Source organism: Lagopus leucura, unplaced genomic scaffold (assembly GCF_019238085.1).
Source record: "Lagopus leucura isolate 7727_CA_CO unplaced genomic scaffold, USGS_WTPT01 Super-Scaffold_100048, whole genome shotgun sequence".
In the NCBI taxonomy this organism is placed as follows: domain Eukaryota; kingdom Metazoa; phylum Chordata; class Aves; order Galliformes; family Phasianidae; genus Lagopus; species Lagopus leucura.
Genome location: NW_024962294.1, coordinates 624,688 through 648,822, shown reverse-complemented (window position 1 = coordinate 648,822; position 24,135 = coordinate 624,688). Strand labels below are relative to the sequence as shown.

The following is a 24,135-nucleotide window of genomic DNA, read 5'->3' as shown; positions in this document are numbered from 1 at the left end:
TCCCTTTGAATTAGAGCACTGTAAAACGTAATAGGGTGGAGATGAAGGCTGCTTCAGGGTGGGTGCTGGTGAGGAGCACGGATTTCATCTCAGTGTGGTTCTCTCTCCCACCTTCAATTCATCCACCTCCAACCACTGCAGGTTCTTTTGTTCAGTCCCTCTTGCAGTTATTTATACTAATAAACAAACGTGTGGGGAGAGGAGATGAGGAGGTCACCTGAAACACTGAGCCAATTGCTGGCTGTCATCCCTAATGCAGAGGGGCTGCGGGTTGAGCTGCCCACAGTGCCCTCTGAGCACAACAGAACAGGAGTACCAGTGTAGCAGCAATGAAGCAGGAGGGAAGAAGGATTGCCAATGCCTCAGGCCTTTGCAGAAGGATGATTTAACACATTTCTGGGTTTGTTGTACAGTACAGTAAGTCGGAAAATATGCAGAGCTCTGCTGCTGCCTGGGTCACCCAGAGCAGCGTGGAGATGTGTGCAGATGAGACAGGCCACATTCATACCTGGTATCACTGCAGCAAAGCCTGCTAGGTGGATGTTCCTCATCTGTGGCCCCTGAGGGATGTTGGAAAGGAAAGCATCCCAGCAAGAGCCAGTCTGCTTTCGCAGTCTGTTGAGCTTTGCTGTTGAGTCCTGTCATGCTGAGTGCATTTCCCAGCACTGTTTAATGCCTAGGTCACAGGACTGCATCATCCTGCTGTGACAAGCAGCCTCTTCCGGGCATGAATAATAATCAGGTTGCAGAGAAAGCTCATCAGGGGAATAGAAATCAAAAAGCATCATAACACGGCTTTAAATCTGGTTTTCAGACGTCCCTAAATGGACACACGAGTTCCACGTGCCCAGATCTCTGCGGTAGCTGGCTTAGAGTTAGCATGCTGGTTAGTGGTGATGGATCAGATTGCCTGTCTGGTGATCTGTGCACAGCTCTGCTGGCAGTTTTTTCCACAATGCCCCTGCTGCACACTCAGGCCTGTGTAAGGGTACAGGTGGAAACTGGAGACCTCCTTCCTATGGCCCACTAAGAGATCTGGTTTTGCTGGCAGCCCAGGCACATCGTATTCAGTTTCCTGTTCTAGGGATGGATCTGGATTGAAATGAGAGCAGCTTATCCCTTCATCCTGCCCCTCTCTGCAGGTGGGGATGCTCTGTGCTGACCGCTGCACCAGATCAGGTCCTGCACGGTGACATCCCCAGCATCAGCCCCGGGTACTCAGTGCTGCAGGGAACGTTGTCCTCCAGGGAAGAGGGGAGGAGAAAGTCACCTCCCAACCGCTTCCTCTCACCATGTCTGCTGCTGCTTCCTTGCTTGCTTTCCTGCTTGACTGGGAGGAGCAGCAGAGGTGGGAGAGGTGATGCAGAGAGCTGCACATGCACTGCACTGGTTTCCTGCAGTCCCAGCAGCTCTGTTGTGTGCTGCATGAGTTTGGAAGTAAAGCTCATGGCTGTGTTAGCAGATGGGTGTAGGAAGGAGTGAGCATCTGTGGCCATTTGAAGGAATCACCTGCATGTGCTGTATGGCTCGAATACACACGTGGTTATTAAAAGGTGGTTTTGTGTCTTTCTGTAGCTGAATGTGGCTCATCTGTAACTGGAACTCAAGGTGTTCTGCTGTCCCCCAACTACCCAATAAACTACAACAACAACCACGAGTGCATCTACTCCATCCAGACACAGCCTGGAAAGGGTATCCAGCTGAAAGCCAGAACTTTCGAACTGGAAGCAGGAGATGTCCTCAAGGTAACTCTTTGTCTCAAGCAAGGAAGGGTAGCGATGCTAACGAGAGCAAGATCTGAAAGGAATTTGATGTTCTTGAGTTCTAATAGAGTGAGCTGGGGCTGACCTCGGGAAGGTGCCACACAGGCAGCACCAGTGGCACAGTGGTCAACTCTGGAAGACTCTCCTGCCCATAGCTGGGCTGGTGTCTGTGGCTGCTGCTGCTGGTAATCACTGCTGTGTCACTGAGTGCCTGACACAGCTGTTCTGAAGGCAGCAGCACGAGTCCCACGGACCAGAGCGATCTTCAGGCCGATAACGGAATGTGGCCTGTGGGTATTCCCCACCAGTGCTAGAGCAAGAGGAAAAACTGCCATACCTCTGTGAAACTGTGTCTTCTAGCCTGGGGACACTGAGCAGTGTGTCACTGCTGTGTGTTGGCTGTGCTTAGAGACATTTTGTCACTGTGGGGAATGGGCACCTCTGAACTTCGTGAGCTCACGGCAGTCTCTGGCAGCAGCTCTAAGGTGGTAGCGAAGGTCTGTTGTGCTTCAGCTTAGCTGAGGGAGCGTGGGGGTTTTAGCATTATTTTTGTGATTCTAGGAACCAAGGCTGATTCCTCTGCAGAAGGGGTTAATTTAAATTCAAGCTACTCAGCATCCCCGTACTCGGATTAATCTGCATTTACAAGTTTCAGGACTCTGTATGGAAGGAGACAAATCTAGGCTGAGTTTCTGTTAACCACAAAGAAATGGTTTTGTAGGAGGTATTGATACCACAAGATGTGTTCTGCTGTTCTAAAACCAGAGAACGCCTCTGCCCTTGTTGGTGGAATCCATGCATGTTCAACTCACAGAATCACAACCACACCAGAAACATCTGCCAGCATTTCTTTGGCTTCAGATGAGCCGCCCCTGTTTGCCCTCCCGAAGGGTTTGACCCCTGAAGTGGCAATAAAAGGTGTTTTCCAAAATTCATTTCTCGTTCCTCCCAGGTCTATGATGGCAGCAACAGCTCTGCTCGCCTGCTGGGCTCCTTCAGCCGCTCGGAAATGCTCAGCACCAGCATCAACAGCACTTCCAGCAGCATGTGGCTCGAGTTCATCACCAACAGTGAGAACACCAGCAAAGGCTTTGAGCTGCAGTTTTCCAGTAAGCCTTAGGCCCATTTTCAAGGTGTAATTCTATGGCTCAGTTGCATGAGAAGAGGACGCAGTCCTTCCATAGCAGTTCTTGCAGTCTGAAGTGGAGTCGGAGCAGGAGAGAGGAGCTCTGCCCACGAGCCCTGCTGTGCACACGAGGCTGCAGCTGGGATAGCAGATCTCTGGGATCTCGCTCAGGTCTTATTTGAGAAATGGAATTCTGCATAGGGTGTTTCTTCTTTGCTGTGATTCTTTTCCATCAGAGCATTTTCCTGGGAGGAAAATACTCGGCGTGTATTAACTTGTGTTAACGCCTTCTGTTAAATGCCTGCAAAGAGCTGACGCCGTTTCTCCCGTCCAGGTTTTGAACTCATCAAATGCGAGGATCCCGGCATCCCGCAGTTTGGCTACAAGGTCCACGATGAGGGGCACTTTGCTGGCAGCTCGGTGTCGTTCAGCTGTGACCCTGGCTACACCCTGCGGGGCAGCAGAGTGCTGCTCTGTCTGACCGGGGAGCGGAGAGCCTGGGATCAGCCCCTGCCAACCTGTGTGGGTGAGAAGCTCTCGCTTTCCAAAAGTCCTCCAGTGCTTTCTTTGCTTGTGGGCACTGCACCGACGCCCTTCCTTTCTCTGTAGCTAATACATGTGATATTATCTTTAATATTGATTGCAGCCATCGACATCAAAAGGTAATGATAAGGATCCTGTGTAAGGCATCTTCAGATCGAGAGCAGCGATAGCTGCAAAACTTCTCCAGGCAGTGTTAACACGAAGCACCGCTGTGAGCACAGATTTGACAAGGTTTTGTGCTTCTCTGCAAGGAGACTGCTGCTTTTCCAGTCCTTGTCCTTTCACTTGATGAACACATTGTGTTAAATGCAGCAGCACTGCCTGGAAATGGCAGACAGCAGCGTGTCCTGGCGTTTGACAGATCAGAGTCGTGTTGATTTGAGAGCTACATGACACCTCATTCCAGTTTTTTGGGTATTTTAATTCCCTCAGCCTTCTCCTCGTCGAGTCCTGGCTTCCCCTTTACCTCTCCAAATAGATATCTTACAGCTTAGAAAACTCTGCTCTTGAGTTTTGTCTATCCAAACGAAGTGTGCATGCCCAAATTCATGCGATTAATGAGGGCTTCCAGGGCACCGTGAAGCTCTTACAGACTTTGTCCCCTTGGAGCTCTCAGCAGCTGCTTCCATGTGGTGCTCAGATGTTGGCACACCAAATTCTCCCACGCTGGGAGCTCTGTGCTGCAGCTCTGCTGAGTTTTAGCTTTGCTTGTTGAGGGGAAAAAGACAAATTTCTGTCATTTATCCATCCTGTTAGCCTGCATCCTATTTTCTGGGTGTTCATGAGAATGATTGCATCTTCATGAACGTGTGGGAACTTGGAGAATTTTAATGGACATATAATGAAAACATTCAAATCCTCACGTTGGGGTTCATTTAGCAGCCATACGTATGCTGGCTCCTCCGTTTGATCACTCTTATGAATCGTTGAGGCTTTTTGCACATGCAGGCAGAACTGAGCTCTTTGGCCCCACGTCTGGATCAGGGGAAGCAGGATGTTGGCAGGCTCTGCCTTTATTCACTGCAGAGCCAAAAAGGTGAAGAGGAGCTCTGACAACACGTCAGGCGTTAGGAAGTGCTGTTGTTTGATGGCTCTCTCTTAGCTGAATGCAGTGACTCCCTGGCTTTGCCTGGTAGGCTGTAAGAATCTCTTTAAACGGGGGGCAAGTCCTCTGTTGTATTGATAGGTTGGGATTTGTGCTGTTGCCAGCAGGAGCCATGACAATGCACTGAATCTTCTCATTAACCCATGTGTTTCTTACAGCTGAGTGTGGGGGTTCTATCAAAGGAGAGACGTCAGGACGGATTCTGTCTCCCGGTTACCCCACACCCTACGATCATAACCTGAACTGCATTTGGGCCATAGAGGCAGAAGCTGGTTGCACGATAGGGTGAGTAGAAGCTCTTCATGCTGGTTTTTCCATGCAGCCTTGTATGGGTGAGGCGACAGCTTCCATAGCCTGAGCTCAGAGCTAGCAGAGAGGCTGGGTTGTGTCTCTGGGGTTCCAAATTCTTTCGGCGTTGCTGAAATTTCCTCAGTGGCTTTCACCCAGCAAACCCAATCTTTATCTCCTACTGGTTATTGTAGCTCGCTTTCCTTTCCGTGTACAGCTAATTTTTCTGGAGGTAGATCAATAATGACATAAAGCAAGTAGCGAGAATGCAGTGTCACTTTGGGAGTCCCCTGTGGGGGATCAAACACTGCTTTGTCCGCTTGCCAGGTTGGACAGAAGTGCCATTGCTGCTTCTTCCCCTTTCCCCAGTGCTTTTCAGCCCTGTCTGGGCTGTGTCTAACAGCTATCATGCCATGTGATGACGAAGCCAGATTGTTTGCTGTTGCTGCCTGTGTTACTGCTGTATGAAAAAAATCTAAGAGCTTTTTCGTATTTACAAGTCTAAGAGTAGAACGTAAATGCTCTTCACCCCTTTCCTTGACTGGGGCAGAAACAAACGTGTTCCAACACATTAGGGCTAAATTTCTCAACTGTGTTCCAACATATGTCCAAGTGGCATAATCCTAAAATGGGGATGTGTGTATAAAATTGCTTGGAAGATCACATCCCAGAAAAGGATAATGGAAGGCAATGACAGATTTGGTCATTCTGCCATCTGCAGTACCAGAGTAAGCCAGCACCAAAATGGATGAGCTCTGTGGAGTCACATTTGTGAGAATGAATGGTGAAGCATGGGGTCCCCAGCCAGAAAATTGAGACCCAGCACCTAGCTTTCACCTTCTAATCTTATTGTTTTATGGTTTTAATGAGAAGAACAGATGAAATACAGTTATTCTCCCAAAGGAAAGGCTCAGGATGGTTTCTGAACATCTGGTTTGTTCAGAGACCCAAGACTGTTCTCTGCTCCTGCTCCTCTGACTTCTGTTCCCGTTTTGTTTTTACTTTCCTGTTGGAAAACGGCAGTTTGAAATGTAATTTGGTCCTAAGTTGTGTGAATTTGGTGGTTAAGTAAGCATGATGCTGAGAACAGTTGGCTCATAAAGTCAGTGCAGTCACCAGCAGAATCCAGGCAGTTCTCTGCCCTCTGATGCTCCATCTGTGATCCCCACTGCTTGCTGCTGTTCCCAGCTTGCCCCCATCCCGCCGAGCCACGTCTGTAAGCTCTCCCAGGGATTTCAGCCCAGCAAAAGCCACCTTCAGCAGTTATGTTGGCAGGTGAGGTTTGTGCTGATGGGACTATGGGGAAAAGAAAGGTAGATGATGAGGCTCGTTCAACAGTAGTTCTCTTCTCAGGCTCTCCCCACCATCCTACACCTTAGCTGGAGTGTCAGCCCCAGTTCAGTGCTGAGCTGAGCCCTGCTGCCATTCAGCCCTGCGCTCACCCATCGCACTTCTGCCTTCACCGCCGATCCATTGCTGTATCAGCGCTCATCTGCTCTTCACCACTGACTGCTCATCTCACTGAGCGCTGTGCTGCTTTTGTCGATAGATTATGTGGCGATAGATTTGGTTCAGTATTTTCTTTTTTCCTTAATGGAGAAATTCCCTCCATTAGGTGTGCTCTCAGTGCGGTTCAATAACGGATGGTTTCTGATCTTGCTCACGGAAGGAAGAGCAGAGCCAGCTCAATTCCTGCCCGAGCAGCTGCCAGTTGAATTCTCCTCTTTCTGTCCTGTAAAGGATTCTGCAGATTTCTGTCAGACAGTGTAGGCATGAACCCCCACTTCTGTTCCCCCAGAAGTACAGGAGGTGGCCTCGTCCAAAGGCTGCTTCAGCCAACACAATCCTGTCCTCTGTCAGAGCACGCCCAGGAGCGGAGCTTTGGGTTCATGTTTGCAGCATCACGGAGCTTGGAAAGGGCCAGGGCTGGAGTGAAGGGATGCAGTGACACCAGGCATCTGTATGGCAGTGCACCTCGAGAGCCTCCCTTTGACACCAGAGATGAAAGCTCCCTTCTTCTGCTCCTTTATTTGGCAGCACAGGAGAACAGATGATCTCTGGGTAGTTGAGAGCACATTCTCAGCAAGTTCATTTTTATGGTAATCCATTGGAAAAATAATCCTCTTCACGCATGATGCAATTGTATAAAGCCCTCATTTATAACCTACATTAAAATTAATCACCACAGCTTTTTGAATAAAGCTGTATCTGCACAGAAGGAGGAGAAGGAAAGGAAGGAACGAGAGACAGAAATGAGTCTGTCCATTACTGCCATGAAAGTTAAAGGGTTGTGCTGTGAGAGGGGATGAGTTGTGCTGATGTGTGAACGCACACACATTGCACTGCCCCAAGGAAGGGGCCATCATCCCATGGGTGGCTCTGGGTGGGGGACTTGGATGGAAAGCACCACCAGAAAGCCTTGGGTTGGTCAGGCAGCTTCCATATATGTTACTTTTAGCTGGTTTGTTTGGTTTCTTTTGCATGTAATTGAGTTTTCCCCTCTCCATTGTTTGCTAAACCAGTTGCTCTGCCCCGTCTTAAATTAAGCCCTGCTGGGAGCAGAGTCAGGCTGACAGAAAACTGGTGCCGTTTGGTTCCAGGTGTGCCTGTTGAACAGACAGATTGCTTCAGAGCACACAGCTTTTCACAATGCAGTGCTCTGTCCCACTGGACTCCTGAGCTGTGCTGGGCAGCCCATGCCCTGCTGCTGGTTGGCAGGGCACAGCTCTCCCCACGCTGGTAAAGTGGGAGTGAAATGAGGAGGGGAGTCACAGCAGCCCAGCAGCTGCCCCTGCTCCCCTGCCCGGCTCATCTCCACTCACATCTGCCCTTCCTGAGGACTTCAGCACAGGCTTTGCTCTGGCAGGTCTGGCTGATGGGCGCTGCTCAGCCTCAGAGCATCGTCAGGATGGGCTCCTGTGCTCAGCAGTTCTGCTGGGATCCATCCTCTTTTTTTTCCTTTTTTTTATGATTCTACCTTACTTACGTTCATTTGCCCCAGATAAATGGCAAAGCAGCCAAAAACCACATCTGTGTTTTCCTCCGTGCGCCGTCACAGCTTTAAGCCCAACACCCAACGGTTGGTTCTCACAGGGTTTCTCCCCATTTCCACGGCACACATCTCTGCTCCATCTGCCTGATCTCAGTGCTGGGCAGTGTTTCCCCCAGTGCTGATTCGGCTGTGAAAAACAATGCACTTCTCAGGGCTGAACCCTGATGTACTGCAGCCTGGAGCTGATAACTCCCTCGGCTCTAACAAGAGCAACAACGGTATGTGATAGCTTAGCTGCTATTTGCACTTGCTGTTTGTGGCAAACACAAATCCCCTTTGCTGCCCTGTTTCATTAACTTGGGGCACCTCATGCCCTGCTGAGGGTTTCTTTTCCAGCATGACACTATTTAAATAAAGAGTGGTGTTATTTTCCTTTCCTTTTCTTCTCCCCTGGTGTACAAGATTAGCTCGGTGCCAGGAGCCAATTCTTTGATCTGAGAGCAGGTAACAAAAATCAATGCGTTTTATCGGTAGACAAAAAGCTGCTCCTTGTAGGACACCAAAAAAAGCAAAAGGACGGCCAAGGTTGTTGCTGTGTGCAGCTACAGGGACAGCGTGTGAAATGCACGAGAATCCATCAGTTGTCTGGAGGGACCTTAACACATTTACTGCTAATTTTCCTTTTGGAATAAGTTTCTCAGTGCTTCAGTGGCTATCTGTAATAGAGCTCAGCAAAACCCAGGGCAAAGCCTCTGTCTTCCAGTTCACAGCTCCTGTGCCTCTCTGCTGCATGTTCTCTGTATGTCCTTGACTGGGCCCTCTGTCTGTGGCAGCTTCCAATGTAAGGTGTGAGCACACGCAGTGTGAAAGCAGCAGTGAACTTAAGCTGGGGGCTGTCTGCTGCCCACAGTTGGCCTTTGGACCTCCACATCACTGCTTGAGAGTCTGGGGACAGGTGAGTGGTTCTGTTTGCTTAGGAAGCACCAGAAAGGGGACAGCTTTTCAGAAAGCACTGCTACCCGTGCCTTGGTTGTTGGCCATGGATGGATGTTTCAGTAGGGATGTGTGCCGTAGGAGCTCTCAGGGTTTATAGACAAGCATTGGTAGAAGGCTGAAATACTTGAAATTTCATGATGAAGCAGACAGCAGGAGAGCACATTTCCTATTCAGTGGCTCTCAGGTAGCTGAGGTTGGTGTAAGTACTGTTGTAACCCTCCCAGCAATGAAGGCAGAGCTCAGTGTGGGTCTGACCTCGGTTCTTTCTGCCTCACAGACTCCATTTCATGGTTTTCCACACCGAGGAGTTCCACGATGTGCTGAGGATCTGGGACGGTCCGGTGGAGAATGGGATCCTCCTGAAGGAGATGAGTGGCTCCATTCTGCCTGGTGACATCCACAGCACTTTCAATTCCGTCATCCTTCAGTTCAACACTGATTTCTTCACAAGCAAGCAGGGCTTCGCCATTCAGTTTTCAGGTCAGCTTTGCATTCTTTCCCCAGCGTTGTCCAAGCTTGTCTTTGCAAGTGATTTCTGCATCCATATTTAAGTGCTGCTGGTGAGCAAATGAGATGGCACTGAACGCAGTAGCAGGAACTCGTGGCCATTTGTGCATTTGGATCTCCACACATAGAGGACTCTCACATTTTGTCTTTGCAATGCGGTTGAATTCTGTGCTCCCTTTTGCTGCTGTCACCTTCACAGTGGTGAGTTTGGCAGCAAGGCATAGAGCAGCACATTGTGGAACACACAGAAAGAATTACAGATATTTTCCACCACATTCCCAACACATCCCTTGGAGACAGCAGCATTACAGGCAGCTTCTGCTGGGCATTCTGAGAGCAGTTGGTCAGCAGCCTCTGCAAACCAAGTCTATTTAAAATCCCTCAAATTGGATCCCCTGTGATGCAGATCCCAAAAAGCTCTATTTGCTGTATGGATGTCATTGCAAGCAGCAGCACTACCTGTAATGCAACCGCAGTCTGTCATTGCCTGAGTCCTGCTGGTCATTACCTAAGACCTGGCTTTGCAAGCACATTTATTCCAATTACATTAGGGTAATACATTTCAACATGCAAACAGATTTCCAGGCCTTCACTGACTTTTTCAGTACCCTGCCAGCACTTGCCCATTTTGGAGATGGCAGTAAATAGTTCAGTAAACTATTGAATGGTGATACAGCTTCTCTGGGACTCCAGCACATCAAAGCAGCAGAGCTCATTCTGTCGCTCCCAGGTTGCTCACAGCTTTCTGTTCCAGCTGTGTTGGGTGGCCTGGAGAGCAGACCAGCTCTGGGGAGACCTGAGCTTTGCTTGCTCCATGCCAGGCTCGTGTCTGCTTGCCAGGGAGGACCAGGACTGGCTGCTGCCTTGCCTTATCTTCAGTTGCACAGAAAGAGAGAGAGGGATTTCCTCTGGCTCTTTTAAGGAGAGCTTGCTGTAAACCAGCTAGGTGTAATGGGCTCATATCAACATAGCAGGAAATAAGCTCTGTTCTGCTGCCTGATACAGAGCTGGTCTTTATTGAATGCTTCTGCTCAAAGCCTTTGTTCACAAGGTGTGACTAAGCAGCCAGCCCTAAGCTCAGAAGTTGACAGTTTTGGATCTGGTGAACTTCAGTGATCTATATAAGCTTGCACGACCTGTGTTACTTCAGGACTTTCCCTGCTGTTAAACGGAGCTGTGCTGCCTGCCCCAGCTGCCAAGGCACTCGGGGAGGGCTGGGACACCAACAGGGCTCAGCTCACAGCCTGCAGGGACGTGGCAGCAAGGCACGTGTGTTTCCAAAAGGTCGGGCATGATGCTCACAGGGCTGAGGGCGAAATTCCCCTCCCACGCGGGGGAAGTGGGAAGTGCAGGCAGATGAGTTTGCTTTGCAGTATGTCATACATAGAATTCTATAAAAATGCCATGTAAGATCAGCAGATGCCTGGACTTACTAAATAAACACGCATGTGCACAATTATGCATCAGACTTGCACTCTGTGTAGTGTTCTTGAACTTGCTTCTCCCCAGAGCCTCCACCAGCTGGAGTGGCAGATGTTCAGTGCAAAGTAAAAGGCAGCTTTTGTGTGTGTGACAACTTGGGGAGATCCTGAAGGAGGATCCTGAAGGATGGAGCAGGAAGCCATGGCCTGGGTATCTGCTTAAGGACAGGGCTGCAGTGCCTGGCATCTGCACTGTGAATCCCTGGGGTATCTGCCCCCTTCTCTGTCCTCTGCAAATGAGTCTGGATTGAAATAGAAAGGAGTTTGTCCTTGTTGTTGAGGTGATAGTGTGGGGTTTGGTTGTAGTGTGCCATTGGTCTCCTCAGAATGCAGATGCAGTGATCTTTTCCTGCTGGTCTTGGTTTCACAGTGAAAATGGTGCTTCTTCCTACTGCAGAAAAAGCACTGGGACAAGTGCACTAAAAAATAAGGAGTTGTAATGTGTTAGAGCAACAGGGGCTTGAAATTAGGGCATGAAGGAGCTAAGGTTGTATCTGATATTGTCTGAAAACCAGTGCCTGTAGCAACGGAAGGTCTCTGCTGGAAGGACCAGCGGAGGAGGGAAGGAAGCTTCATGAACTTACCTGGTAATCAATGGTCTGCAAAATATTTGACAGCTCTGTGTTCAAATAATTAGCATTTGTTGGTCTGTAGCAAAGAGGGAGGGAGCTTGACATTTTCCTGTGAAACTGAATATGTTGAAAACGTCTGGAAATACGCAAGGTTCATCATTTTGCAATAAAAAGTAGTATAAACCACGAGGAAATCTGTAAGCCTGTATTAAATACACATCTTTCATACTCGTCAGTTTCCACTGCCACTTCCTGCAATGACCCAGGGATTCCCCAGAACGGGAGCCGGAGTGGTGACAGCAAAGAAGCAGGAGACTCCATCGTCTTCCAGTGTAACCCAGGATATGCTCTGCAAGGGGAGGCCAAAATCACTTGTGTGCAGATTGAGAACAGATTCTTTTGGCAGCCGGACCCCCCCTCCTGCACAGGTATGAGCCAGCATCCCTCCTCCCATGCATTGGCTTCCCTGCATGGTTTCACTGCGAGACATCCCTGTCTGAAGGGGGCGAGTCCCACCTGGTTTGAAGAGATGTATGTGGAGGTACATATGTCTCAGCCATGTCAGCTTTGTCCCTGGAGTGTCTGAGACAGTGAGAATCTAGTTCATGCTGGAAGCTCGTAGGACGTACTGCAGTGTAAGTGATAATATTTGACCTGACAAGTCGAAATGAAAGGCTTCTTGAAAACTCAGGCCGGTAGAGAAGATTGGGGTCATGGGTAAATGATTTCTGCATGAGAAGATAACAAATCCTAAAGAGAAAACTATCTGACGTTCTGTTTGAGCTCATAAAGTGATAAAAGAAGCTCCTGACTGTTTCCATTTGCCGAGAACACACAAAAGCAGTCATGCTAAGAACATGGGAGCAATAAGCATCAGCTGTGTTGGCCTGTTAAATGGTAGCCACAAATTATTCATCCTGTAACTTCATTCCTTCTGGAGCAGTGTTATCCCAAGGAAGGAAAATCAGTTAGTTGTGATTCTAACATCTGGTTTAATGCCAGCTGGTAAGCTTCTACAGCACTGCAGGGATCTGTGCTCCCTGCAGGATGACTTGATTTCTGAATGACTGTCCTGATGATCTGCTGTGGCACTCATTCAGCCTGATGGGGACGGTCCTTCTGGTCTTCCTGGAGCTATAACTGCATGTCATGCCCATCTCATCATCCCTCTCCTGGTTAGTTTTCTTGCACTGCCGAAGCTGAGCTCGCAGTCCTTCTCAGAGGTGCACAGTCAGTGCCTTCACCTGGATGTGGGATTTCTCATGGATCGTTTCACGCAGGCGGTTTGACGTGGAGATCTGAGTTGGGCCCTTCTTGAGCAGAGCAGTCCTGTTGTAGATGTGAGCTCTGATAGGCTGTGACAAAGCTGAAAGCAACGTCTTGCTCCTTCCCTTCCCTTGCTGGCAAAGGATTTGGAGAAATAACCAGTAGTCAGATAATGCCAGCTGTATGGTAGCTGTGTAACAGGCCGCCTGGTTAGAGCTGATTGAGAAAATGGGGTTTAACTGAAGGCTTGAGTTTGATGACTGTACTTAGCATTTCAAATACGTTTTCACATTTATTTTGCACAACTTCTGAGGTCACTAGACAATGTGGGCTGAACCAAAACGTCCGCTGAAATAAACCCCTGAGATTTGGGGGCATTTGAAGTCTGGATCCAAATAGCTGTGACTTGAATGAGTTTCCAGACCAAATCCTTTGGAGAGTACGGGTGGGATTTTCAAAGAAAATTAGAGGGTGTGAAGCAGTCATTTCCCATAGGCTTTTCAAAAATGAGTGTGTGTTTTAGTTTCTTCTAAATTTTCCCATAAGCATTCATCTGGTAGAGGAGGGCACCCTAAAGGCTGAGATGAAGGTTAATGGACACGGAATGTTTGCTTGCGGTTCCTCCAGGTTCTTTTGAGCACGACCTTCAGCCTCTCCCTTCCCCATTCTGTGCACTGCTCCCTATTCAGGAGGAGTGGCAGCTCTGGTGCCTGCACTCTCCTGTGGCTGGGCTTGACTGGGGAAGTTGCTTTGGTTCAAGGATGTTTATTTTGCTCTCTTTGTAGTGCAGCCCCGTGCAGCGTTACCTGGAGGTATGCAGTGAGGGCTGCAGGAATGCCCACAGGATGCACACACAAACACACACTCCTTCGTGTCAGTTCATTCCCCCCATTTCTGCCCCACGCGGCTCAGTTCCCAGCAGCTGTGTGCAGTGCTGCAGGCTGCTGGTTGCTCAGCACCTACATGTTTCACCCCACCGCAGTGTGGGGGATTGATCTGAGCAGCAGGGAGGATTTTAGGGCATCGACCCTTACGAAGGAGCTGCAAGAAAGGCTGACGAAGAAATCAATCGCGAGTATTTGCCACTGTGGAAATACGTGCAGGCAATTTCAGCCTTAAAAAAGGTAATAATTGATTTTTCTATCAGCTTGGCACTTAATGTGTTGGTGAGCGCAATAAACGCGATCACATCATTAGTCCCAGACAGCATTTTCACTTATTTAGAGACATGCCAGACGTTACCTGGAGTTGCCTATGCAACAGAAGAGCACCAGGTAGCTCTGTCTCCTTTGGGTTCCTTTTGGCTCATACAGATTGTAGCAGCACCCAGAGCTCTTTCCCTGCATAAGGCCTGGCATAACAGAGCCCTCATTTCCATTAGGGCCTCGTAATACAGGTAGTATTGCAGACTGCCTCTCTTTCCCCATATCCATCCACCTCTCTGTCTTTTTTTTTTTCCCCTCCTTGCATCTCATCTGCTATTTTTAACGTTTCTCTGAGACAAAGCCTCATCCCTGTGCCTGATTGCCTTCAGCTCCCTGCGGAGGGATCCTGACAGGACCAGCAGGAGTGATCCTGTCCCCGCAGTACCCAGAGCCCTACCCGCCGGGGAAGGAGTGCGACTGGAAGCTGACCGTCTCTCCTGATTATGTCATTGCCTTGGTATTTAACATGTGCGTACCCCAGAGCTGTTCCCTGCTGTGGGCTGGGGAGGAGATGCTGTTGGAGGGGCATTGCCTGGCTCTGGGCTGCCTGTGGATCCAAATCTCCCTGGAGGAAGCAACCCAGAGCTGGTGGGACTGGCCTTGAACACAACCATGTAACTACATAGGAAACCCCTGCAGCATCACTTGGCACAAGCTTAGCTGTATCCCCACTCCTTGATGCTTACGTATGTACAGAATGGAGGCGGAGGCGTCCTGTCCTTAGCTGGGGAGCTGGCTGGAGTCAGGAGCTGCCTCTTAGCACTGTGGCAGTGCAGCCCACCCAGACCCCAGCCTGCTGTTCTCCAAGGGGCTACTGCAGCATGCTGATGCTTCATCCGCCCTTCCTTTTTGGTTTTATTTTTCTTTGCAGCTTCAGTTTGGAGCCCGGCTATGATTTCCTTCACATTTACGATGGACCCGATTCGCTCAGCCCCCTGATTGGAAGCTTTTATGGCTCCCAGCTACCTGAGAGGATAGAGAGCAGCAGTAACAGCCTCTTCCTCGCCTTCCGGAGCGATGCATCTGTCAGCAATGCTGGTTTTGTCATCGAATACATGGGTAAGAGATGTGTGGGTGCCTGGCCCAGCTAACTCATCAGAGAACTCGGGATTCTACCACAGTGAACTTAAATAGCTCTGTCCTCTCCTTAGCAGAACATGCCATTTAATTTCAGCTTCAAGCCCCAGAAATGATCAAACTATTGAACGGTTGTTAGGAACGCTGCACAGTACCATGGATTTATGATTTATTCTTAGCAGCAAAAGCAGCTTTGTCCAAGAAAGGAGATGCAGACCTTCATACCCTGTATTGGGATCTCGATCTGAATTGTTGATATGTCATTCAAGAGCAGAGCTGGGTGACTGGAGGTGGAGGTGAGGATCACAGAGGTGGATGCTCAGCTCTCTTTGAATCAGTGGAGCTCTCCTGAAATCTGTGCATTTTAAAAGTCTGAATCATTTACTTAAAAACCCAGTCATAATCAGCAAAAAGAACAGAATATTCAGTTCACAGGTCTGTGCATTACTAAGCGTTCACTTTTCTTCTTGCTTGCTTGAGGAAGAAGTAAGCCTCTGCTTTCTGGTAGCTTCAGCTCTCACTGCCTGAGACATGGGCAGTGGTTGGAGTTTTCCCTGGATCCTGTGAGCTCTCTGTTGATGGAGGAAGCTGAAACTGACAGACCTGGCACTGCTGCTCTGGGAGATAGAGAGCAAAAGGGAGGCTTTGGCAGAGCCTGTTGCTGGTTTGTAGGCAGAAGAGTAGAGTTGCTACACACTGTAGTTAAAAATACGCTCTGAAAAACTGGATCTGATGAGCCAGGATTATGTAAGACAGAAAAGTAAGAGCTGCAAAAAACAGAGCTATGAAGAAATGATTCTTCAGGCTTATATGGTCTGTATGTGCTTGCTGTATGGGGAAAAAAATGGCTTCAGATGCACTGGATGTGTGCCACTGTGAAGCCAGCATGGCTTTGTGTTCATAGTGAAACAGGCTGCTGAGCCTTGTTGGCCCAACTGTGTGCTGTGGGAGCAGCAATGGTTTGTGCTGGAGAGCTGAAGGGCTGCTGCTGTGCTTTCAGTGTGCTCAGGCATTTCCCTTCTCCAGTGCCACCTCCATCAGTCGTTCCTTCTATTGAGTTCACCTGGCCAAAGGTTAAATGATAGCAAAATGACCAACTCCTGTTATTCATACAGAGCAGATGGATTTCCCTGCAGTGAAGGTAAGTGAAGATAACAGGACAAAGACAACCAAGATCAGAGAGATTAAAAGTTTTCTGCTATCATTAGAATGAATTTTACTGAAAATTAAATCTTGGGTTTCTCTTCTTTCCCTTTTTGGGCAGTTATAAAGTGGTTAACAAATGAAATCTCATTAAATTAGGGTTGTTGTGTGATGCCTTTTTCTTCTAAACACTCCTCCAGTGTTAATCGTGCCTGCATGCTTCCCAAAAAGCCAAACTGCTGGGAGAAAAGAATGAGGCTTTAGGTTTGCTCATTAATTTCCCCACACTTTAAAAGGAGCCCAGGATCCGAGTCCGATAAGCAGCAGAAAATAGAGCTTATGGGAATTGAAGGAAGAAGAAAAGAAGAGCAGGGGGGAGGATGTGTGAAAGAAAATCAAACACCCAGCTCAGCTCCTTGCCAGCGTGGAGTCCCAAGTACAGTTCAAAGACGCTGCCCCACTGTTTGGTCAGTGCTGCAGCACACCGTAGGCTTTTGCCCCGACCTCCCTGTCTGACCCGTGTCATATGTGAAATGCTGTTAATTACCAAGTGGCTTTGTAGTCCTCCTTTGGTGATATTTGGGTGGAAAAACAAAGCAGCCATCTGTCAGTCCCTCCTTGAAATCCTGCATCTTCCCTGGGACTGGGACCGTACCGCTAGCCTGCAGCTACGGCGTGTGGGGTGAATTTCAAACAGCCTCGGCTCTTCAGCTGAAATTGTTTCAGGGGCAATGGCTCTTCTAGAGAAAGTTGTCCTCTGGGGCCAGGAGGAGTGGAGAAAACAGAGACAAGAATGAGTTTGGCTTTTATTATGCTGATTTTTGTGTGGAGCGTGGCAGTGAGAGTGAAGTGGGAATGCAGCAGTGCCACAGAGGTGATGGAGGACAGACCCACGGCTCGGCTGGGTCCCCATTTAACCACACTGATCCAGGGGGATTCCTGATGGATGAGCTCACATCTCTGCTTTGTACTCGCGCTGCACTGTCAGCTGTGGAGCAAAATGAAAAATCAAACCAAGGTTACCAGCAAAAAGCAGAAGTGCACATACGCTTCAGTGTGGTGGTTTACAGTCTGCATAAAGCCTTTGCTGGGTTCAGAGAGGAAGGTGTAACTTCAGTGCAATGGTTTGGGGGATTTCACATGGGAAGGAATGCATCCTTTAGAATGAGTAAGCTGTGCTGAGCAGGTTTTGGCTTCGGGCTGGAAAAGTGCTTTCCTCAGGCATCCTGTTAAGGTCTGGGGATGTTATCACAGCCCTTAACAAAGTGCTTCTTTGCAACTCCAGCTTGGTTAGTGCTGCCATTACTGAAGGCAGCTTGCTTTGTTCGTAGCAGATTCACTGGAGCCTGACAAGCATTAGTCTAGCAAAGCAAAAGGATGATAAGTTCTTCATTACACAATAAGAAGGACAGTGACAAAACAAAAGCTTAAATACAGGGAAGACATTGCTTTCAATTTCCTAAAATTTATCTTTTGTTCCAGTGGTTGCTTAAGAATATTTTTCAAGTCTTTATCTCAGTATCTCGGTATGTATTAGCTTTTGAACCACGATTACATTTCTGTGCCTCAGTTATACCTGGGAGATTGATGGCTGCAGAGCAGCACCAGGTAAGTCCCCAAACCTGGCTGCAGTCCATTCAAAGGAGCCCTGTGTGTGAGTGGCTCCCATTCATCTGCTGCTGCCAGAAGGTGCCACCAGATATCCTGAATTGATCAGGGTATGAGCATCTATGGCAGGGACTGTCTTTTCTCACTGGGAAATCAGCTGAATTCTAACAATCAGTCTGCATCACATTATCTTGCAAACCACAGAATTCCATATTTGTACGCTGATATTTTTCAATGGAGACCACGCTTTGTTGGTGCTGTGAAAGGCAAGCAGGAGAGCTTTGGAGAGCTTTTCCCAGCTCATCTCCCTGCTGTGTGTTCTGTGAGCATGGTGGGTCTGTGGCCGTGGGCACAGAAGTGGGTCAGACCCATCGATTCCTACCTCCATCCCAGCAGCCTGCACTGATGCTGTGCATTCAGGTCTGGCTCCTCATATGTAGGGCACAAAGTGGGAAGGAGTTCCCAGGTGAGGTGCTTCAAAGCAGGAGGGTTTCTCACGCTTTTTTAGTGCTTCCTGTTTCTGTTTCAGGCCAAAAGTGAAGAGGCGTGAAATTGAAAGCAAACGAAGCAAAACTGATTACTTTTCACCCATCCAGAGGAATGGGGAAAGAAAAAACAAAAAAAAACACCTCACCTTATTTTAAATCCATTATTATTTTGCCAGGAGTATTTCATCCATCCTGAGCATATAAACATACACTCAGCATTACTTATGGGTTATTTAAGGTGGAAATTCCTCCCAGAAACTCTACTGTGCAGTCTTTTGCAAGGCAAGCTGTTTAAAAAACATCTAGTGCTGTTTGCTGTTGAAAGAAATGGGAAATGCTGCGTGAGCCTGGAACAACAACATGGGAAAGCACAGAGGTTTTCTTTGGATCGGGCAGTCTGGTTTGCTGGGATGAGTGGGAGGAGGCTGTGCTGCGCCTGGGCTGGGAGATCCTGATGTAATTTGTCTTCAGTCTATGATGACTGCTGTGAAAAGCTCTTTCAAGCATTTTCTCTGGGTGTTGCTTTAAGGCTTAGTGCTTATTAAAGGCTTGCATGTGTTCACAGGCATGGAGCTGGTGATGCGCGGGGCAGACAATGCTCTTTGATGGAGCTGTTCTGAGCATGCTGATAAAAGCCTGACCTCTCTGTCTAGGAGCTCCTGCAGGCTTTGAGTTTTCCTTGAGAAAGAAGAGGGGAAGTGAAGAAAATCTCTGCTTTCCATGAGCTAATGAGGCAATTCTCATGGCATTTTTGTCTTGATTCTTTTCTAAACATTTGGCAGCCTGACTCCATGTTAATTGGGACATCGTGGTGAAGTCCTCAACTTCTGAAGTGGGTGATTGAAAATAAAACATTAATTCTAAATGAGCAAGCACTGTTCTCACTTTGTAGCCCAATAAATCAAAGGCTGTTCTAGCTGTGGCTTTTCTTCATCCCTCTCTGAGCCTTTTGCTGTCAACATGCAACCCAGTGCTTCCTCGAGCTCCTGCCTTCCTTTGTACTGCTGAGAACGAGTGGGGCCGTTCAGCAGAGATGTGCTGGCGTGTCAGGAGGGGAGCAGTGTCCCAGAAGGCGCAGACCCTCAAGAGAACAGAGAAGCAGTCAGGAATGAGGAGAACACATCAGAAGCAGCTGGGCCATCTCAGCAATCAGCCGGTGCTCCTTTGAGCAGCCTGCAGTGACTTGAGTGCTGAGCAACGCAGCTTCACAAAGAAAGAGCAGAAGATGAGATCAAGAGCGTGGCTCGGGCATCTGACAGCTGGCTGGGAGGATGGCTGCCAGGTTGAAGCCACGTTAACTTGTGAGCTGAAAGGCAGCAAGGCTGTTCCCAGCCACACGAGGGGCATAAAGTGGTCATAAGAAACCATCAGGCGCAGCTTTTGTATGGAAGGGGCTAAAAGTGAATGTTAGCAATTCAGGGAGATAAAGACTAGCAGAACAAATAAGTATTTTGGAAATGTGGGTGAAGCACTCTTGCGAAGGACTTGCGTGCTGCAGAGGGCTCTGAGCTGTGCATCTGCCCTGCTCACCTCAGGGCCAGGGCTGGCTGATGCAAGAAACGGTTCACTCCCTTCTGTGGGCTGTGATGGCTGTTCTGCACAAGAATGTACGTCTGTGAGGAGCACTGAAGGTTTAGCAGGTCCACGGCTCCCAGAATGGAGAGCTGGTTGTTTTAGGAGAAGCCAGTGGCAGCTGCTCCTGGTGGTAACACCTCGCTGATGGGATCTCTGGAACAGCTGTTGTGTAAAGGCGGACGTAAAGTGAATCCTGTTTTTTAGTGGGGAGAAAAAAATGAACGAAAATGAGACTTGGCTTGGCTGTTTCCTCTTTCTCCCTCCAACCCCTCCCCAGACACTAAAAGCCCATGATTTAAGACTTAAACACATTAAAATTGTTCGCAAACGCATTGCTCTCAGAAAAACCCTCATCTTTAATGAGCAGTTTCCAAACGACAAAAGAGCAGGATTAATCAAAGCCTCTAATTATATTTTGTGCAGGAAAAAAAAAAAAAAGAAAGAAAGAAAGAAAGAAAGAAAAGAAAGAAAGAAGCAAAGAAAAAAATGCCCTCAGAAGAAGGAAAGAAACATCCAAAGTCCTGAAGGCTCGTAGTCTTTACTGAAATTTTCATATGTAAATGGGATTTTTAACTCTGCAGGGCATAGTGAACAGAGAAAAATGCCTTCATTTTGTCTAACTGCTTGTAATCATTTTGCAATAATTGCAGCCATGCTGCACATCTGGAGAGTCAAGCAGCTAGCACGTGGCACTGCGTTTCATGGCGAGAGCAGACAGCTCTCAGATACTGGCATGATAGGTGCCAATGAGAGAATGTGAACAGATGTAGCACATCTGAAATGTAGTGTGTGTTCAATCTGTGTTCAATATGTCCTGACTTGCAGTTTCCTGCAACCTCCTGAGGAAGAGGGAGGGCAAGTGTAGGTAGCTGCTTCGTTGATTGGATTTTGAGTACCAGTTAATGTGTGTGAACTGAAGCTTTCCTTCTTACAGTATATTTCTACTGGAGCTGAGCATCAGTGAATGATCTGGACCAGAATCTGACCCAAATAATTCCCCAGATTCAGCAGCTTGAGAGAATGCTTGAAAACTAAGCCCCCCTCAAGTGGTGCCGGTGTTTGTGATATGCTTAAGTGAGAATCTAAAAGTCAAAAACTATGTCATTGTCCACAATTTGAAAGCAGTTGTACCAGACCAGTAAAGATGTTGGCAATTTTGTCTTACAGAAAATCCCAGGGAATCGTGCTTTGATCCTGGATCAATTAAAAATGGTACACGAGTGGGTACAGATCTGAAACTGGGATCCACCATCACCTACTACTGTGATGGAGGGTATGATATCGAAGGGGTCTCCACGCTGACGTGCATAATGGGAGAGGATGGGAAACCTGCATGGAACAAACCCCGACCTACCTGTACAGGTAAGGGGAAAGGGCTCAATGCTAAAGCAGTTTATTCCATTGCAGCACTTGGTGTTACTTCTGCGTAGAACTGCTTGCAAAGAGACAGAAATGTGTTCCATAGTTCTTTCCTTTCTAACACCGTAGGGTCAGGAGGAGTTGACTTCAGTCAGCATTCAGGAGCTTACTTGAACATTTGCTTACCTGACTCCCTGCTAATCAGAGCCCTTAAGCATGTGCTGTCCTGAGCAGGGTCATAATTGAGAAGACAGGCTTTTTTTTTTTAGATATTCTGTGTTGTGTTTGTGGGTGTGTTGTTTTCTGGCTTAATGAGAAAATGGTTTAAGTGATGGCTTTGCAGTTCGACCTTCTTAATGTAAGAAACGGCAGAAGAGAGAGCTGCAGTCTGCTGGCAGGAAGAATGGGATCTTGGGCTCCCCTCAGAGCTTCTGCCACTGGGAAAGGCAAAAAGAGCAGGAGCTCATGCTGCCAAGCCCTGAGCTCTGGGAGCAGATGGAGAGCAGTGCAAATCACCCATTAGGCTACAATACCATACATGGCATCCCTTAGCCTCAGCATGGTCTTAATAATTAAATGTGAAGCAGGCATGAACTCAGGTTAGGATAAGCCTTATTTTTCTTAATAAGAACTTGCAGCGAGAGCTGCAATGCCTGAAGCACAGAATCGATCATAGGTCGGGGCAGCTGACACTGCGCAGAATTACAAAATGTGTGTGGAGATGGATATGAGAGCAGCAGGAAAAAGGCTGGTGGTTCTGGCAGTCTGTGGGAAGGGCACCTCGTGATCTCCTCTCATCTTCGTCTTACAGCGCCCTGTGGTGGTCAGTACACAGGCTCAGATGGTGTAGTCCTCTCTCCAAATTATCCCCAGAATTACACCAGTGGACAAGTCTGCTTGTACTTCATCGTCGTGCCAAAGGACTACGGTATTTTTCTTTCTTAACAGATTTTCAGACACCTGATGTTGTTCTGATGAAGCAGTAGAATGAATGCATATGGAAACAGATGTAAGGGAAATTGGAAGATGGCACTGTTGCATGCTAATTGTGCTTTGAGGTCACTGAAGCTTATGGAAATTTTCTGAATTTCAGAATTATCAAAAATGAGGAAAAAAATAAATCTAACAAAATCCATGGTCCCATTCCAGTTCCTGTGCTGTATCCAATTGTGTAGAGTTGAAAAATCAGCAAGAAATAATTCATGGTGATTAATACTAACAGCAGACTCTGAGAGTATGAAATGTACTTGCTGTAATTGCATTCTAACTGAGGTTCTAAATAATCTGTCTGCATGAAGAAGCACATACATGTATAGTTTTGTTGATGTGAAGCTATAGGACTTACAGGTAATACTATGTAGATCAAATTGTATTGGTTGAGCAATTCGAGGTGTATTTTGAAGATTCTGGCAACCTTGTTCAACCTTGTTCAATGATTAGGACTGAACTAGCTCCTGGCTGGTGTCATATGCTACCTATGGTCAGCTGACAGAAAAGCTGTCAAAACTGGAACAATGGCTTCCCCAGGCATTGTGAGAGAGGGCAGGCACTTGCATTGTTGATTATAACTTGCTTGAGTAAAGTTTCCTTGTAGATGTTATTTTTCTTGTATGTTCATCATGATGTGTGCATGGCATGCTCTTAAATGAATATGGTGCAGTTACAGATTAAGGGAAAGCACCTTTTAAGAGAGGAAGGGGAAAGCTTGCTGGTAAATGAAGTTCTGACAGCACCAAATCTGTGTTTTGGTAGCATGCTTGAATGAGCTGATATTCTACATCTATTTGCGTATTCAGTCTGTCTACTGAATTGAGACATAAACGCACATCAAAGTCAGACTCATTTAAATGGATCATCATTCTTTTAATAGACTCCAATCCCACTTAATTTTGGTCAGTTAGGATAAAAGCATGGTGGACGTTGTAGGAACACTTGAGGTAAGTAGCTTGATGGGTATTAGTATTGGTTAACATATTTTCTTATTTGAAGGGAATTCAAAGCTCTCTGTAAGAGCTCCTGCACTGACAGCTCTGGCAGATGAAGGTCTCTAAATTCTGTTATTTGATACAGTTTCTCAGCACATTATACTGATCTTGTTCTAGTCAGTCCCTGTGGCCTTTTCAGTTGTTTATGATTTCCTTTGCTAAGAGAGCAAGATGTGAAATAAGATGCCGCTCACTTCAGTTATAAGCTCCCTTCACTTGAATTGCCCTTCTGCCCAAATGGATCTGGGTTACCTCTAAGTTCCTGGCTCTAACGGATGAAATACTACACTATAATCACACTTCTTAACCTGCCTTACTGCAGCTGGTCTTGATACTCTCTTAAGAAACACAGCATCTAATGGGCTAGACAGTCTTGATCTGCAAGTGTGACTTCTGCCAACTATAGGATGACAGCTAAATTAGTTTCTTTTCTCCACTCGCTGCCTTTCAGTGGCTTCATTGAAAGCAGCCAGGAAAACCATTAGTAGCAAATGTTATGCATTTCCCATCTCCTTCACTTTGCTGCTCTGTGGTCACCAGGCATCAGGGTGTGCTGTCGTCACTTTCTCAGTGCTCCTAGCATCAAAGCTGTGCTGGAAACCTGAATGTGCAGGAAACAAATGTTATAGCTTGGTGAATGATGAATTTCACAGCAAGAGACCTCTCAGCTTGTGAACCTGCAACTGGGCTCTTACAACTTGAAAATGCAAAAGGAGGAGAGAAAGACAGGGGTGAGACTTCTCTGGGCAGATTTGGGAGGAAAAGAACCTGTTATTTTATTCTAAAAAATGAAGATAAATAACAGAAGTCTTTAGCGTTAGTTAAGCAAACAAACAAACAGCCCTCTGATCCTCTCATTATTTTATCGTTTTTTTTCAACTCTGCATGCCCGCAGGCGCACTGGCAATGTGTGCAGTGAGACCCAGAGCACTGAATGGCATTATTAGCAGTCTCCATAGACTGGCCTAGGACTGGCTGTTTGTAAAATTGTGAGTGTCCTCCTTCCTTACAGTGGTCCTCCCTGGCCACAGTGGCACAATCCAGAAATTAATTCCT

The 24,135-nt window shown here is 47.5% G+C and overlaps 1 protein-coding gene across 1 annotated transcript in view; it reads left to right on the top strand.

The window, feature by feature from the left end:
- Positions 1–24,135, top strand: part of CSMD2 (CUB and Sushi multiple domains 2) — a 229,439-nt gene that overhangs the window by 141,734 nt on the left and 63,570 nt on the right. The window contains exons 22-31 of the mRNA XM_042885206.1: positions 1,576–1,745; positions 2,716–2,872; positions 3,224–3,415; positions 4,696–4,822; positions 9,091–9,293; positions 11,610–11,801; positions 14,174–14,312; positions 14,716–14,903; positions 20,903–21,097; positions 21,906–22,022. Coding sequence (XP_042741140.1) covers positions 1,576–1,745; positions 2,716–2,872; positions 3,224–3,415; positions 4,696–4,822; positions 9,091–9,293; positions 11,610–11,801; positions 14,174–14,312; positions 14,716–14,903; positions 20,903–21,097; positions 21,906–22,022 — 1,680 coding nt within the window. The remainder of the gene's footprint in view (positions 1–1,575; positions 1,746–2,715; positions 2,873–3,223; positions 3,416–4,695; positions 4,823–9,090; positions 9,294–11,609; positions 11,802–14,173; positions 14,313–14,715; positions 14,904–20,902; positions 21,098–21,905; positions 22,023–24,135) is intronic.